This window comes from Phyllobates terribilis, unplaced genomic scaffold (assembly GCF_046119375.1).
Source record: "Phyllobates terribilis strain yellow unplaced genomic scaffold, ASM4611937v1 Scaffold_3__8_contigs__length_932513732, whole genome shotgun sequence".
NCBI classification, from domain to species: domain Eukaryota; kingdom Metazoa; phylum Chordata; class Amphibia; order Anura; family Dendrobatidae; genus Phyllobates; species Phyllobates terribilis.
Window position 1 is genome coordinate 580,468,572 of NW_027362763.1, and position 18,974 is coordinate 580,487,545.

Genomic DNA, 18,974 nt, shown 5'->3' on the forward strand with positions numbered 1-18,974 from the left:
CAAACTGCTTTTTGCACCAAAACTTCTATTGGTGATTAAAGAATAACCAGGCTACATATTTCTACAATAAAGGTACCTATTAAATCAGCAGAACAGCACATTTATGCCCATATCTTTAGTTTATCATGCATGATCCTGATGACAGGTTTTCTTTAAATCTAATATGCAATGGGGCTTGATTAATTTTGATTGCAACTGTATAAAAGAGCAATGTAATCATAAGGTCTGATGCTTTCCTATGGCATCTAGAAACCTATATTACGCCATATAGGACTAGCAGATTGCCTGACAGTTTAACAAAACAAAATTGTTATTTTTTTAGCTGGTTCACAAAAAACACATTTGTTACTTACCACAATTGTGAAGACTAAATAACTTCAAATAAAGAACCTCAATGTATTAAATACATAGTAAAACCAGAACAGATAATGCAAGGACAATAAATGATATGAATAAGATACAAAACTTTAATGAATCACATTAAGAGTATCTGCACATCTTTAAGACTACGGCGGATCTGAGGTTTTCCTAGACAAAGCCGCTTCAGAGAGAAGCCGACTGTCTTTTTCCTAAAGCAGTTTTGCTGGTGGTTTTTCTGTCATTTTTGGTGAACATGCTACCATTAACTGTTTCATGGTTTCCGAACCCTAAAGCTAAAAGAAGTAACAGAAGACTGAACATATGCCAGCAATTTTGTCTTTACATTGCTGTGCATTTTGTTCATTTCTTACGGTGCGTTTTCAAGTGCATTTCAGGTTTCCAATAAAAATATATATAAACAGCACCAATGAAATAAAGTGCGGGAGCAAGCAACAGAATCCGAATCACTAAAAAAATGTATAAATAAAATGAAAAAATGGCAGAATTTTTTTGTCATTTTTTTATTTCATATATACAGTACTGTGCAAAAGTTTTAAGCAGCTGTGGAAAAATGCTGCAATGTAAGAATGCTCTAAAAAATAGTGTTAATAGTTTGTTTTAAATGCAAAGTGAATGAACAAAAGAAAAATCTAGATCAAATTGATAATTGGTGTGACCGCCCTTTGTGTTCAAAACAGCAACAAAGCATTCATTTTTCTAGGTACAATAGCACAAAGTTTTTAAAGGAGGTTTTTCCAAAAACGGAGAAATAAACACAGAACATGTGTGGATGAAGACTTGCACAAATCCTTCTATCTCTTAATGCACAGACTTGATGCTGAGATCAGGGCTGCGAATGTGACAAATCATCGCTTGCAGGACTCCTTACTATTCTTTATGAGGGAGATATTTGTTAATGACATTAGTTGTATATTTGGGGTCATTGTCCTGCTGCAGGATAAATCTGGAGCCTCTCTGATGGTATGACATGATGTATGAGTATCTGTCTGTATTTCTCGGCATTGAGGACACCAACAAATGGGAAAAGTTGAGCACTGTAGAAGCTGAGGAAAGAGACATAGCGAATAAAAAATACTATACTACACTACATTTCTAATTGGCGGTATTTGCTAATATTATTACAACTACTACATATTGGGATAGGATCTTGGAGATGGGAATACCCCTTTAATGTTGATGATTATGACTTACAGCCAATGAAAACACAAAAGTCATTATCTCAGTAAATTAGAATACTTTATAACAACAGCTTGAAAAACTAAAACTATTTTAAAATCCAAAATGTTGGCCTACTGAGATGTATGTTCAGTAAATGCACTCAATACTTGGTCGGGGCTCCTTTTGCATCAATTACTGCATCAATGCGGCGTGGCATGGAGGCGATCAGCCTGTGGCACTGCTGAGGTGTTATGGAAGCATAGCACTGATATGATAGCAGCCTTCAGCTCGTCTGCATTGTTGGGTCTGGTGTCTCTCATCTTCCTCTTGACAATACTCCATAGATTCTCTATGGGGTCATGGTCAGACGAGTTTGCTGCCAATCAAGCTCAGTGATACTGTTGTTTTTAAACCAGGTATTGGTACTTTTGGCAGTGTGGACAGGTGCCAGGTCCTGCTGGAGAATGAAATTTCCATCTCCAAAAAGCTTGTCGGCAGAGGGAAGCATGAAGTGCTCTAAAATTTCCTGGTAGACGGCTGCGCTGATTTTGATCTTGATAAAACACAGTGGACCTACAGCAGCAGATGACATGGCTCCCCAAACCATCACTGATTGTGGAAACTTCACACTAGACCTCAAGCAGCTTGGATTGTGGCCTCTCCACTCTTCCTCCAGACTCTGGGACCTTGATTTCCAAATGAAATGCAAAATTTACTTTGCATTTACTTAGTGTGTCAATGACTGCCTTCTGAACATCTGTCAAGTCAACAGTCTTCCCCATGATTGCGGAGCCTACTGAAACAGACTAAGGGACCCTTTTAAACACTTAGGAAGCCTTTGAAGGTGTTTTTTTGTTAATTATTCAAATTTACTGAGATAATGACTTTTGTGTTTTCATTGGCTGTAAACCATAATTATCAACATTAACAGAAATAAACACTTGAAATAGATCACTCTGTTTGTAATGACTCTATATAATATATGAGTTTCACTTTTTGTATTGAAGAACTGAAATAAATTAACTTTTTGATGATATTTTAATTTAGTGAGATGCACCTGTAAAAAAACATAAAATCACATTGTATGATTTTTACATACTTAATTTGCATTTTATTGTATGAAATAAGTATTTGATCACCTACCAACCAGCAAGAATTCTGGCTCTTACAGACTTGTTAGTTTTTCTTTAAGAAGCCCTCCTACTCTAAAATAGGACAATAGACAAGCAGCTTGGTCAGAAGGCAACAACTAATGGCACAATTATTAGAAAATGAAAGAAACACAAGATGACTGTCAATCTTTCTCAGTCTGGGGCTCCATACAAGATCTCGCTTTGTGGGGTAAGAATGATTTTCAGAAAGGTCAGGAATCAGCCCACGGGAGGACCTGGTCAATGACCTGAAGGGAGTTGAATCCATAGTCTCAAGCATTACCGTTAGTAACACACTATGCTGTCATGGATTAAAATCCTGCAGGGCACGCAAGGTCCCCTTGCTCACATCAGCACATGTCTAGGCCCGTTTCAAATTCGCTAATGATCATTTAGATGTTCCAGAGGAGGCATGGGAGAAGGTCATGTGGTCAGATGAGACCAAAATAGAATTTTTTGGTATCAACTCCACTCGCTGTGTTTGGAGGAAGAAGGATGAGTACAACCCCAAAAACATCACCCCAACCGTGAAACATGGTGGGGAAAATATCATACCTTGCGGGTGCAAAGGGGACAGGACAACTGCACCATGAGATTTTCCAAAAACCTCCTTCCCTCAGTAAGAGCATTGATGATGGGTCATGACTGAGTCTTCCAGCATGACAATGACCCAAAAGACACAGCCAGGGCAACTAATGAGTGCCTCCATAAGAAGCATTTCAATGTCCTGGAGTGGCCTAGACAGTCTCCAGACCTAAACCCAATAGAAAATCTTTGGAAAAAACTCAATGTTGCCCAGCGACAGCCCCGAAACCTAAAAGATCTGGAGAAAATCTGTTTGGAGGAGTGAGCCAAAATCCCTGCTGCAGTGTGTGCAAACTTGGTCAAGAAATACAGGAAACGTCTGACCTCTGTAATTGCAAACAAAGGTTTCTGTACCAAATATTAAGTTCTTTATTTCTATTGTATTAAATACTTATTTCATGCAATAAAACACTAATTAAGTATGTAATAATCATACAATGTTATTTTCTGGATTTTTTTAAAGATTGTGTCTCTCACAATTGAAGTGTGCCTACAATAAAAATTACAGATCTCTCCATTCTTTGAAGGTGGGAAAACTTGCAAAATCGTCAGTGTAACAAATACTTAATTTTCCCCGCTGTATATAGGGCATTCAATGTCACTTTAAAACTGAATAAGTCCCTAAAAATAAGTTTTGTAAATTTCCTTAAAAAAAAAAAAAAATGCTGCCAAACTATTAAAACTTCTAGCATCCTGACAAAATAAAAATACGTTTAAAAAATGATGCTGACATGAAGTAGACATAATTAAATGTTGTTTGTTAACTTTTTTGTGTAAAGTAACAATCTGGATTAATGGTATACCCATTCAAAGTTTGAAAATGTTTGATATTTTTATAAATCAACGCAAAACATATCGACCTAAAGTTACTATTTGCATAAAATATAATGTATCATAAAAAAACAGTTTCAGAATCACTGGGATATTTTTAAACATTAGAGTTTTTACCATATAAAGTAATACATCAGATTTAAAAAATTGGGCTTGCTTACTTAGAGTTTAATAAAGTCTTGTATCTTATTCATATCTTTAAATTGCCCTGTCAATTTTTTAATTTGGCATGTAAAAGTAATGACATGTACCATGAAATTTAATTGTTATTTTAACCACAATGAAAATAATTATGAAGGAAAAAACAAACAAAAAAAAAACAATTGTGTAATAGTTTTTTTTTCCTTTTCTACTTCGAAAAAAAAAATTGTAAATACATTTAGGAAATACACATACTGTATATGTAATTTATAAAATATATGTATCCCAATAGTACCAATGAAACCAGTCTGATAATTATCGAAAAAATGGCTACGTTGATGGAAAAACGTTATGGTTTTTCTGGTGGAGATTTCGAAAAACACATTCTTATCGCTCAAAAGTACTAAACCATTAAAAAAAACTAACTTGAAATTATAAAAGCATGATAAACAGAACATAATAAAAATGGAAAACCACAATGGAGGAATTAATAACAGATGATTGGTTAGATGTGAATCAAAATGTAATAATACAATTCATCCTGAAAAAACATACAACAATATCAATGAGAAAACGGTAATTGCTATTGGAATGTGGCAGTCAATAAAAAAATCTTAGTCACCAAGATTTTGCTACCCTATCAGACAGCAGCATTATGTAGGGGCAGAGACACTAATTTCAGAGAATTATCAATTACTGGGCTGCTTCCTGTCACTTTGATAAAATCACTGTTTTATCTGCTGCAAATGTAACTGTTCTATGAATGTTGAACTCTATATAACCCCTCCCACACCACTGATTGGTAGATTCCCGTGTGCACTGTGCATAGGTGGAAAACTGCTAATCAATGCTGGGGGTGGGGTAATATAGAACTCATCAATATGGAAGACCTCATGGCAGCAAGATTCCTAGTCATCTAGTGATAATCTCCTGCTTGTAAAACAGTGATTATATAAAACTACAACAAGTAGCCCAGTAAGTGACACATTGCTGGAATCACGGTCTTTTTCTCCACATTATGCCTCTATCAGATTAGGTGTCAAAAACCTGGTGTCCTTTTAAGGGTTTCTTTTTTGAAGAGGGGAAAAAAAGAGGGGGAAAAATGCAGTGGAAAAAAAGGCATTACACTCCTATTGTTTTGGGGAATTTGCTTTTACAGCATTTACTTTATGAAATAAAGGTCAGGGTTTTCTACTACATTTTCTTTATACAAATATTGTGAGACTTAGGGCTCATTCAGAAGTCAGTTTTTCTCATACGAGTGCTAATCATGATTTTTACGGATAACACTTGTATCTATAATAGTCTATGGGGTACTGTATATGTCCTTTTTTTTCTACGGACCGAGTGATCTGCGCAAAAAAAAAAAACATTTGACGGATATTAAAGGGGTTGTCCACTACTAGGACAACCTGTTCTTATTTCTCATGTTTGGCCTCCTTATAGTAAAAACACCTATACTCACCTCCAGTGCCAGCACCTTTCCAGCAGTGTTGGCACTCACGTTCCCGATGCTCAAGTGAGGTTATTACGTCACGTGAGCCCTACGCCCAATCAGTGCTGGATTCACTATCACCGCTTTTGCATGTATTGAACATCAACAGAAAGTCAGACCTGTGGTTGCTCTCTCACTCTTGATGTCTGATTTGTCAGAACATGGAGACAGTGACATCAGCGCTAATGGGCGCAGGGCTTGCGTGACATAACCTCAAGTGAGCCCTGGGAACTTGAGTGCTGACACTGGTGGAACCGAATGGACACGGGAGGAGAGCAGAAGTGTTTTTATTTTAACACATGGAAACCCCTTTTGTTTTGTCTTGTTTTCATGGACTGTTTGATATGAGGAGCTTGAGAAACCTTCTTCATCTCTTTTATATCATTCGAGAAAAACTGATGAAACTCTGAGCAAACTATTACAGTAAAAGTTACCCACTGATCTAACTATGACGACAATCTGATAAAAAACACTGATGAAGCGGAGATAGTTTTGTGAGTACTAGAAAGATCACAAATTTTTGACGGAGCCGTTACTAATCAAGCCCAGCCAGGAAGAAAGAAGCCAGAGTGAAAGCCATCAGCAGACACAATTTATATATTTGTTCTTTGTAATGAAAAAGTCTTTCGCAATTGCCATTACTACCTAACTATGGGTAGCATAATTAAAAATGAAGAAAATCTAAAATGTTGCTAACATTTAACAAAATTATATTACAAGTATTCAGTACTAAGATAAATAAATGTAAAAATGAGGATCATTTTGAAACATTATGAAATGATTGCTTACTACAACTTACCACAATCTCCTGAGTGTGTTTGATTGCTTTCTTCTGAAATCCAAATTCCTCTGAAGAATTTTCTGGAATGAAATTAACAAGTAGTGTAGATTAGATATGTATTACAATTTTTAAGCCATAAACCCACAGGATACTGACTTATCTAAGGTCCCAAATGATATCAGTGATAATCCAAATTTTCTAAAATGTGGTACTCAAACAATTAGCACAAAGATAAAACTATAGCACTGTCTTACATGTTACTTGTGACGTTATAATTGTTTTTCATTGCATTGTTGTCTGGTTTAAAATTGTGTAATTTAATGTTTAGACATAACTAGATATTTTTGCCTTTTGGGTTCTGATGGGCTTTTTTTAATCAGTGGTATTTTTTTTAAATGCAGCATGCTTGAGGTATGGCATATACCATTGTTTTTCATCATAAACTTCTCTCTAGAAATTAAAAAATGCCAGTACTATGGCATTAAAATGTAAATATAAATGTATACAAATACACTCCTCAAAATTCAAATTTTAACCCCAAGAAGGAAAAGTCATGGAATTATAAAAAAAACTTTTGTTCGATAGTCATCTTAATAATATGCAAATGTTGGAAAAAAAACAAAATTTTCAAAACATCTCAATTTATTCAGTATTGAGTATGAGTGCAAAGCACATAAATACACGCACTTAAACGCCTTAATATGCTATAAATGAGGATATTAATAGCGGCCTGAAGAAAGTCCAGCCACACTAAACGCACTTTTGCATGTAAATCATTACGATTCACTGCTGACAGCTTCCTTTGCAATTGCCAAACAATGACATCCCAGATGAGTTTGAAGAGAGATAAGTCCGGATACGCTGCAGGGCATGGTAGCACACTTAAAGGGGTTTTTCCACAAACAAAAGTTAATGTTAATCAATAGATCTTGGAATAATAATAAGTTCCACAATTGGATGTGTTTAACTAAAATGTTCCTGTGCTGAGATAATCTTATAAATGTGCCCCTGCTGTGTCTGACCATGAAGGAACATGGTCTGATCATACCAAATCTCCTGGACAGTTGAGGAAGCAAAAGAGGATACAGAAATTACAGCATGGGATCACAGCTGATTCTTTCTTTGAAGTAAAACATTGTTTAAAAACAGAAAATGTTTTACATCACAGAAAGAATCAGCTGCAATCCCATGCTGTAATGTCTGTACACTCTCTTTTGCTTCCCTCCCCTGCCCAGGAGCTGTGGTATGACCAGACAATGATCCTGTACGGTCAGATAGAGCCATTACTCCGTACACAGCAGGGGCACATTTATAAGATTATCTCAGCACAGGAACATATTATTTAAACACATCCAATTGTGGAAGTTATTATTATTCCAAGATCTATTGATTAAAATTAACTTTTGTTTGTGGAAAAACCTCTTTAAGTCAAGCAAGCTGCTCACAGCAGCACGAACAACATGTGGCCTAGTGTTGTCATATTGAAAACTGGCTCCTGGGACACCTTGCAGAAAAGCTAAACCAGTGGTTCCACAACCAAAACGATGTAATGCTGAGATGTTAGTATACTTGGAATGCAGACTAAAGATGTCTGGCTATTGTCCTTTATGCCACCTCACACCAAAATCCAGGAAGTAGGATTGGTGTAATATTCCCTTGTGAAAGCCTCTTGGTGTCGCCCATGTGGTCTCGCCAGAATCAAAGAATGGTGTGTAGTAATCCATTCTGAGCAAATAAAGGCTAAAGCATCATATAGTGTCTACACAAGCCAACAGAAGGCATGTGCATGAGACTGGGCTATGAGCCAGATAAACAGCTACAGGTGTTCTATTGAATTCACATCACCGCCCTCAAAGTATTCCATGGTGCAACGTAATGCAGCAGTGGAGTCTGAAATGGAGGTCTATCGTCTTCAGCGATGATTCCCACTTTTGTTTTTGGTGTAATTTTAGCTTGAGTTTGGTTTGGAGACCATGTGGACAAGGCTATGAATAGGCTTTCACAAGGGAACGTGAAAGCATTCCAGGAGCCATTTTTTAACATAACAACGCTATGCTACATGTTGCTCATGCTACTGTGAACAACCTGCATGGCCTAAATGTGCTACTCTGGCCTGTGTCTTTGGACTTGTCTTCCATTGGGGAAATCTGGCACCTCATTGGTCAGTAATAGCAAAAGAAGCTGCTAGCAGCGGATCTGGAGGATATGTATTACTAAGTGCTTCAGTGTGGCAGAACATTCCGCCGACAAGAATTAAAAACCACAGTGACAGCATCCCAAGGTGTAAAAGTACATTTGTTTCTCTGAGTTCCCATATTTGATTACTGAAAAGATCGAGATGTTTTAAAAAATTTGTTTCTATGTTTTCATCATTAATGTCTATTGATCCTGTGATTTTAATACCTTCATGACTTTTCATTCTTGGTATTGCAATGCATTGTATATATACAGTACAGTGCAAAAGCTTTATAGGGAAGTGCGGAATACATGATGCAGAGTAAGAATGCTTTAAAAAAAATAACAGTATTAACAGTTTATTTTTATCAATTAATAAAATGTAAGATGAGTGAACAAGAAATAAATGTAAATCAAATCCATATTTCATGTAACCACCACCCTTTACCTTCAAAACAGTATCAAGACATCAATTCTTCTAGGTATACTTGTACTGAAGATTTTGAAGACACTTAACAGGAAGGTTGTTCTAAACATCTTGGAGAACTAACCATAAATCATTTGTGGATGTAGGCTTGCACAAATCCCTCTATTACTTCATTTAATCCCAGACAAACTCGATGATGTTGACAACAGAGCTCTGTGGAGGACACATCACTTCTAGGACTCCATCATCTACTTTACACTGAAGATACAGTCTTGCTCATCGTTATTGGCACCCATGAAGTTTAAGGACATAATGTACGTTATCTTCAGAAGTAAATGGAAATGTACCAAAGTTATATCTTCAGGATTTTTTAATTAGTGGTCCAAAGTAATACAACAATAAAACATTGTTTTTCACCTTCCATGTTGCAATTTCAAAGAAGAAACAGAATAAACAGCATGTGCCACAATAAAGGCGCCCCTAATTAATATTTAGTTGCACACCCTTTGGCATTGATGACAGCCTCCAAACGTTTCTTGTAACCATCTATAAGCTTCTTGTAGTTCTCAGCTGGAATTTTCTCCCACTCTTCCCCTGCAGTTTGTTTAAGCTCTTGAATGTTAGCAGGTTTTTTTTTCCCAATGACATATTTAAACTCACCCCAAAGATTTTCAATGGGAATGGGATGGCCTTCAGGTCTTTGGATGTTTGACGTGGTGTTTTTTCCACCATTCGCACCAACCTACAAAGACATCTCTTTTCAATTTTCCTGTTTCCCCCACGTCCAGGGAGGGGGGGTGGAGTGGTGCGACATCCTGCATGGGGCATTATAAGCGAGGGGGGGTGACATCCTGCATGGGGCATTATAAGCGAGGGGTGGGTGACATCCTGCATGGGGCATTATAAGGGAGGGGGGGTGTGACATCCTGTATGGCGCATTATAAGGGAGGGGGGTGTGACATCCTGTATGGGGCATTATAAGGGAGGGGGGTGACATCCTGCATGGGGCATTAAAAGGGGGGGGTGACATCCTGCATGGGGCATTATAAGGGGGGTGACATCCTACATGGGGCATTATATGGGGGGAACAGCCTGCATGGGGCATTATATGGGGGGAACAGCCTGTGTGGGGCATTATGTGGGGGGAACAGCCTGCGTGGGGCATTATGTGGGGGGAACAGCCTGCATGAGGCATTATGTGGGGGGAACAGCCTGGATGGAGCATTATGTGGGGGCACAGCCTGTATGGAGAGTTATATGGGGGCCAGTATCCTGTATGGAGTGTTATATGGGGGCCAGTATCCTGTATGGAGCATTATATGGGGGCCAGTATACTGTTTGGAGCGATTCATCGGTTTCTGAGCTATTGTGGAATTTACAATAGATATCGGTCATGTAATGTAAGAAGTGAAATCTTCAGCATTGTACTATATATATATTTCTCTGCGGTATCTGTGCATCATGAATCGTGGTATGTGTTAAAGGGGCCCACTGAGACTCATTCGCCCAGGGCCCACAAAAACCTGGAGCCGGCCCTGGGTGAGTACATACTGAACCGGGCACGTCAGCTGATTCTTACAGCTGACATGTGCCAGCAACAGCCGCGGGTGGAATCGCAATCCACCCGCGGCTGTTAACCTCTGTCAATCTCTGACAGCGGCATTTAACATCGCCGCGCCGGAAGCGCGTTACTTACCCCGCCTATCGGTGACCCCGTCACGTGATCGCGGGTCACTGATGGGTGGGCATGAAAACCCTGGGTCTGCAGCAGACACCAGTGGTTGTCATGTGCTGATCGCTATGAGCGCCACCTAGTGGTTGGCGCTCATAGAACAGGAGCATTTCTCCTGCATACAGGCGATCTGCTCGTCGCCTGTATGAGATAGAAACGATCAGGAAACTGCAGCTTCTAGTCTCCTATGGAGACTATTGAAGCAAGCAGTAAGTGTAAAAAAAATGGTTTAAAAATATTAAAAAAAATTTAAAAAATATAAAAGTTTAAATCACCCCACTTTCGCCCCATTCAAAATAAAATAATAATAAAAAATTCCCACATACACATATTTGGTATCACCGCGTTCAGAATCGCCTGATCTATCAATATAAAAAATAATTAATCCGATCGGTAAACGGCGTAATGAGAAAAAAATTCTAAACACCAGAATTAAGTTTTTTGGTCGTCGCAACATTGCAATAAAATGCAATAACGGGCGATCAAAACGTTGGATTTATCCCAAAATGGTATCAATAAAAACATCAGCTCGGCAAGCAAAAAATAAGCCCTCACCCAGCCCCAGATCCCGAAAAATGGAGATGCTACGGGTCTCGGAAAATGCCGCCATTTTTTTTTTTTTTTAGCAAATTTTGGATTTTTTTTTCACCACTGACATAAAAAATAACCTAAACATGTTTGGTGTCTACGTACTCGTAATGACCTGGAGAATAATAATGGCAGGTCAGTTTTAGCATTCAGTGAATGTGGTAAAAAAAAAAACAACTGTGGAATTGCATTTTTTTTGCAATTTCACAGCACTTGGAATTTTTTTCCCGTTTTCCAGTACACAATGTGGTAAAACCAGTGATGGCGTTTAAAAGAACAACTCGTCCCACAAAAAAAAAAGCCCTCACACGGCCATATTGACCAAAAAATAAAAAGACTATGGCTCTGGGAAGAAGGGGAGCAAAAAACGGAAACGCAAAAACGCAATTAAGTGTCCTCGCGGGGGAGACAACGCAGCAAGTGGGCACCTGTATCAATAGACATAAATCGACAATTCAATGTGGGGATATGTTAGACCTCTTTCAAAACACTTCAAGGATAATAATCACACAATTGCATGGCTAAAATATCAGGTGATTGAAGTAGTAACTTCCAGTAGGAAATAGGGTAATATTAAAAAAGCCCCCTTTAAGAGAGAGGCATTTTGAATCCACAAATTAAATACTCTATCCCCCAACGGATTGAACAAAGAATATGACATCAGTCGGATTACACAAGATTAGTTAACAAGTTTTTCTTTTCTTCATCCTTTTTTTCAATTAAACATATTTCTTTTCCCTTTTTCAGACATCGGTCACAAGTAGATCTGCAAACTTTTTGTAGAAAAGTTTATGGGAATATTATTTCTGGATACAGAGATGAAATATCTCTATGTCTATAGATAACTGAAACCACATCTTATATATTGTCAATAATTTGGAATGTAAAGAATATGCAAATTATAAATTTAAAATAAAGAATAGCAATAAAAAAAAATTAAAAATTAAAAAAAGTTTTTTGATTTTGATGTATCAACATTTAGACAAATGAAATAATAAGTTTTGTATTATGTATTTAAAGAAATGTTATAAAACCACGAGAAATCAACTTATTATATATTTTATTAACACGTGCAGGGATTGGTAGAAATAATAACTATAATGTGCATATATATTATCCAGTGAAATTATAGTCTATTGCAATTATTCTATTTTACTGTGCTGGTTATATTTTCTTGTAACTACTGTAGCCTCACTATGATGAAATGTATCTGATGTTACTTATATAAGCCCTTGAATGTATTCAACCCATATTATTGAAAAAAGCCTGGGAGGGGCTGAAACGTCTGATGACTTGTATGTTGAGACAACAATAAAAGGCTAATTATTTCACACGTGAGTACTGGGTTCCTACTTGGTTTGTTCTACAAAGTATTGACTGAATACTATATTATATCACATAAAATCCCATGAAAATACATTTAAGTTTGTAGATGTAACTTGTAAAAATGTAGAAAAGTTCATAGGGTATGAATATTTTATCAAGGCACTAATATATATATATATATATATATATATTTTATTATTATTTATTAATATAGCGCCATTGATTCCATGGTGCTGTACATAAGAAGGGGTTACATACAAACTACAGATATCACTTACAGTAAATGAACTAACAATGATAGACTGGTACAGAGGGAAAAGGACCCTGCCCTTGCTGGCTTATATTCTACAGGATGGGGAAGGAGACAGTAGGTAGGGGGGTTGCAGCAGCCCTGGTAGTGGTGATGCGGCAGCGTAGTCATTGCAGGTTGTAAGTTTTACTGAAGAGGTGGGTTTGCAGGTTCCATCTGAAGGATCCGAACGTTGCAGATAATAGGACGTGTTGAGGCACAGAATTCCAGAGGATGGGGGATATTCGGGAGAAGTCTTGGAGGCAATTGGGTGAGAAATGAATAAGTGTGGAGGAGAGGAGGTGGTCTTGGGAGCAGGGCTGTGGAGTCGGAATCGGAGTCGTGGAGTCGGAGCCCATTTTGGTGGAGTCGGAGTTGGTATAAAATGGACCGACTCCGAAAATATATAATAAATTGGGTACAGTAGTTCAATGCAGTTTCTGGGGAATATTTTTTCATAAGAATTTGGGAAACTTATGAAATGTCATATAAACGTCTGTCCTATTGATCTAAGGGTCTAGACTTTTAGATGAGATTAATCTGTGCTACAGTAAATTTATCACTTAAACATGAGCCATGTATGAGGGAGTAGGAGTCGTGGAGTCAGAGGCATGGAAATTGAGGAGTCGGATTCGGAGGTTTAGCTTACCGACTCCACAGCCCTGCTTGGGAGGACCAGAGATTACGTGAGGGAATATATTGGGAGATTAGTTCATAGCTGTATGGAGGAGAAAGGTTATGGATGGCTTTGTAGGTCAGTGTTAGTAGTTTGAACTGGATACGCTCGGCAATTGGGAGCCAGTGAAGAGATTTGCAAAGGGGGGGTATCAGAGGAGTAGCGAGGAGAGAGATGAACTAGTCGGGCAGCAGAGTTAAGGATATACTGGAGAGGTGCGAGAGTGTTAGCAGGTAGGCCACAGAGGAGGATTTTGCAGTAGTCGAGGAGGGAGATGATGAGGGCATGCACAAGCAGTTTAGTAGATTGGAGGTTGAGGAAAGGACGGATTCTGGAAATATCTTTGAGCAGGAGGCGACAGGAGGTGGCGAGGGCTTGGATTTGTGGTTTTAAGGACAGAGCAGAGTCGAGGGTTACACCGAGGCAGCGGATTTCTGGTACAGGGGAAAGTGTGATGTCATTTATTGTGATAGATAGATCAGATGGGGAAGATACGCGAGATGGAGGAAAGATAATGAGTTCAGTTTTGTCCACATTGAGTTTGAGGAAAAGAGAGGAGAAGCAGGATATGGCTGATAGACACGCTGGGATTCTGGACAGCAGAGAGGTGACATCTGGGCCAGAGAGGTAGATCTGGGTGTCATCAGTGTACAGGTGGTACTGGAAACCGTGGGACTTTATGAGCTGTCCCAGGCCAAGGGTATATATTGAGAAGAGTGTCGGTCCTAGGACAGAGCCTTGAGGGACTCCAACAGAGAGAGGGCGGGGTGAGGAGGTAGTGTGGGAGCGGGAGACGCTAAAAGTGCGGTTGGAAAGGTATTAGGAGATCCAGAATAGGGCAAGGTTTTTGACACCAAAGGATGAGAGAATCTGTAGTAGGAGGCAGTGGTCAACTGTGTATATACACATACATACATATATATGTTTATATATATGTATGTATACGGTAAAGACCAAAAGTTTGGAAACACCTTCGCATTTAAAGATTTTTCTGTATTTTCATGACTATGAAAATTGTACATTCACACTGAAGGCATCAAAATTATGAATTAACACATGTGGAATTATATACTTAGCAAAAAAGTGTGAAACAACTGAAAATATGTCTTATATTCTAGGTTCTTCAAAGTAGCCACCTTTTGCTTGGATGACTGCTTTGCACACTCTTGGCATTCTCTTGATGAGCTTCAAGAAGTAGTCACCGGAAATGGTCTTCCAACAATCTTGAAGGAGTTCCCAGAGATGCGTAGCACTTGTTGGCCCTTTTGCTTTCACCCTGCGGTCCAGCTCACCCCAAACCATCTCAATTGGGTTCAGGTCTGGTGACTGTGGAGGCCAGGTCATCTGGCGTAGCACCCCATCACTTTCCTTCTTGGTCAAATAGCCCTCACACAGCCTGGAGGTGTGTTTGGGGTCATTGTCCTGTTGAAAAATAAATGATGGTTCAACTAAACGCACACCGGATGGAATAGCATGCCGCTGCAAGATGCTGTGGTAGCCATGCTGGTTCAGTATGCCTTGAATTTTGACTAAATCCCCAACAGAGTCACCAGCAAAGCACCCCCACACCATCACACCTCCTCCTCCATGCTTCACGGTGGGAACCAGGCATGTAGAGTCCATCCGTTCACCTTTTCTGCGTCGCACAAAGACACGGTAGTTGGAACCAAAGATCTCAAATTTGGACTCATCAGACCAAAGCACAGATTTCCACTGGTCTAATGTCCATTCCTTGTGTTCTTTAGCCCAAACAAGTCTCTTCGGCTTGTTGCCTGTCCTTAGCAGTGGTTTCCTAGCAGGTATTTTACCATGAAGGCCTGCTGCACAAAGTCTCCTCTTAACAGTTGTTGAAGAGATTTGTCTGCTGATAGAACTCTGTGTGGCATTGACCTGGTCTCTAATCTGAGCTGCTATTAACCTGCAATTTCTGAGGTTGGTGACTCGGATAAACTTATCCTCAGAAGCAGAGGTGACTCTTGGTCTTCCTTTCCTGGGGCGGTCCTCATGTGAGCCAATTTCTTTGTAGTGCTTGATGGTTTTTGCAACTGCACTTGGGGACACTTTAAAAGTTTTCCCAATTTTTCACACTGACTGACCTTCATTTCTTAAAGTAATGATAGCCACTCGTTTTTCTTTACTTAGAATTTGTATTATGGCAAGAAAAAAGCAGCTAACAGTCTATTCAGTAGGACTATCAGCTGTGTATCCAACAGACTTCTGCACAACACAACTGATGGTCCCAACCCCATTTATAAGGCAAGAAATCCCACTTGTTAAACCTGACAGGGCACACCTGTGAAGTGAAAAACATTTCTGGTGACTACCTCTTGAAGCTCATCAAGAGAATGCCAAGAGTGTGCAAAGCAGTCATCAAAGCAAAAGGTGGCTACTTTGAAGAACCTAGAATATAAAACATATTTTCAGTTGTTTCACACTTTTTTGTTAAGTAAATAATTCCACTTGTGTTAATTCATAGTTTTGATGCCTTCAGTGTGAATGTACAATTTTCATAGTCATGAAAATACAGAAAAATCTTTAAATGAGCAGGTGTGTCCAAACTTTTGGTCTGTACTGTACATTTAAAATAAAGAATAGCAATAAAAAAAAATTAAAAATTAAAAAAAGTTTTTTGATTTTGATGTATCAACATTTAGACAAATGAAATAATAAGTTTTGTATTATGTATTTAAAGAAATGTTATAAAACCACGAGAAATCAAGTTATTATATATTTTATTAACACATGCAGGGATTGGTAGAAATAATAACTATAATGTGCATATATATTATCCAGTGAAATTATAGTCTATTGCAATTATGCTATTTTACTGTGCTGGTTATATTTTCTTGTAACTACTGTAGCCTCACTATGATGAAATGTATCTGATGTTACTTATATAAGCCCTTGAATGTATTCAACCCATATTATTGAAAAAAGCCTGGGAGGGGCTGAAACGTCTGATGACTTGTATGTTGAGACAACAATAAAAGGCTAATTATTTCACATGTGAGTACTGGGTTCCTACTTGGTTTACTCTACAAAGTATTGACTGAATACTATATTATATCACATAAAATCCCATGAAAATACATTTAAGTTTGTAGACGTAACGTGTAAAAATGTAGAAAAGTTCATAGGGTATGAATATTTTATCAAGGCACTAATATATATATATATATATATATATATATATATATATATATATATATCATTATTTATTAATATAGCGCCATTGATTCCATGGTGCTGTACATAAGAAGGGGTTACATACAAACTACAGATATCACTTACAGTAAATGAACTAACAATGATAGACTGGCACAGAGGGAAAAGGACCCTGCCCTTGCTGGCTTATATTCTACAGGATGGGGAAGGAGACAGGTAGGGGGGTTGCTGCAGCCCTGGTGGTGGTGATGCGGCAGCGTAGTCATTGCAGGTTGTAAGTTTTACTGAAGAGGTGGGTTTGCAGGTTCCATCTGAAGGATCCGAATGTTGCAGATAATAGGACGTGTTGAGGCACAGAATTCCAGAGGATGGGGGATATTCGGGAGAAGTCATGGAGGCAATTGGGTGAGGAATGAATAAGTGAGGAGGAGAGGAGGTGGTCTTGGGAGCAGGGCTGTGGAGTCGGAATCGGAGTCGTGGAGTCGGAGCCCATTTTGGTGTAGTCGGAGTTGGTATAAAATGGACCGACTCCGAAAATATATATTAAATTAGGTACAGTAGTTCGATGCAGTTTGTAGGGAATATTTTTTCATAAGAATTTGGGAAACTTATGAAATGTCATATAAACGTCTGTCCTAGTGATCTAAGGGTCTAGACTTTTAGCTGAGATTAATCTGTGCTACAGTAAATGTATCACTTAAACATGAGCCATGTATGAGGGAGTAGGAGTCGTGGAGTCAGAGGCATGGAAATTGAGGAGTCGGATTCGGAGGTTTAGCTTACCGACTCCACAGCCCTGCTTGGGAGGACCGGAAATTACGTGAGGGAATATATTGGGAGATTAGTTCATAGCTGTATGGAGGAGAAAGGTTATGAATGGCTTTGTAGGTCAGTGTTAGTAGTTTGAACTGGATACGCTCGGCAATTGGGAGCCAGTGAAGAGATTTGCAAAGGGGGGGGTATCAGAGGAGTAGCGAGGAGAGAGATGAACTAGTCGGGCTGCAGAGCTAAGGATATACTGGAGAGGTGCGAGAGTGTTAGCAGGTAGGCCACAGAGGAGGATTTTGCAGTAGTCGAGGAGGGAGATGATGAGGGCATGCACAAGCAGTTTAGTAGATTGGGGGTTGAGGAAAGGACGGATTCTGGAAATATTTTTGAGCAGGAGGCGACAGGAGGTGGCGAGGGCTTGGATTTGTGGTTTTAAGGACAGAGCAGAATCGAGGGTTACACCGAGGCAGCGGATTTCTGGTACAGGGGAAAGTATGATGTCATTTATTGTGATAGACAGATCAGATGGGGAAGATACGCGAGATGGAGGAAAGATAATGAGTTCAGTTTTGTCCACATTGAGTTTGAGGAAAAGAGAGGAGAAGCAGGATATGGCTGATAGACACACTGGGATTCTGGACAGCAGAGAGGTGACGTCTGGGCCAGAGAGGTAGATCTGGGTGTCATCAGTGTATAGGTGGTACTGGAAACCGTGGGACTTTATGAGCTGTCCCAGGCCAAGGGTATATATTGAGAAGAGTGGCGGTCCTAGGACAGAGCCTTGAGGGACTCCAACAGAGAGAGGGCGGGGTGAGGAGGTAGTGTGGGAGCGGGAGACGCTAAAAGTGCGGTTGGAAAGGTATTAGGAGATCCAGGATAGGGCAAGGTTTTTGACACCAAAGGATGAGAGAATCTGTGGTAGGAGGCAGTATTCAACTGTGTATATACACATACATACATATATATGTTTATATATATGTATGTATACAGTACAGACCAAAAGTTTGGACACACCTTCTCATTTAAAGATTTTTCTGTATTTTCATGACTATGAAAATTGTACATTCACACTGAAGGCATCAAAACTATGAAATAACACATGTGGAATTATATACTTAGCAAATGGTCTTCCAACAATCTTGAAGGAGTTCCCAGAGATGCTTAGCACTTGTTGGCCCTTTTGCCTTCACTTTGCGGTCCAGCTCACCCCAAACCATCTCGAATGGGTTCAGGTCTGGTGACTGTGGAGGCCAGGTCATCTGGCGTAGCACCCCATCACTCTCCCTCTTGGTCAGATATCCCTTA

General features: G+C 39.0%; 1 protein-coding gene across 5 annotated transcripts in view; it reads right to left on the bottom strand.

Annotated features, from left to right (window-relative positions):
• FMN2 (formin 2) overlaps positions 1-18,974 on the bottom strand; it is an 872,215-nt gene that overhangs the window by 713,121 nt on the left and 140,120 nt on the right. For all 5 annotated transcript variants that reach the window (XR_012318036.1, XR_012318035.1, XR_012318037.1 and 2 more), the window contains exon 4: positions 6,542-6,603. Coding sequence is in view for 2 of the 5 variants with exons in the window: in XM_073671454.1 (XP_073527555.1) it covers positions 6,542-6,603 (62 nt within the window). In the remaining 3 variants the exon portion in view is untranslated. The remainder of the gene's footprint in view (positions 1-6,541; positions 6,604-18,974) is intronic.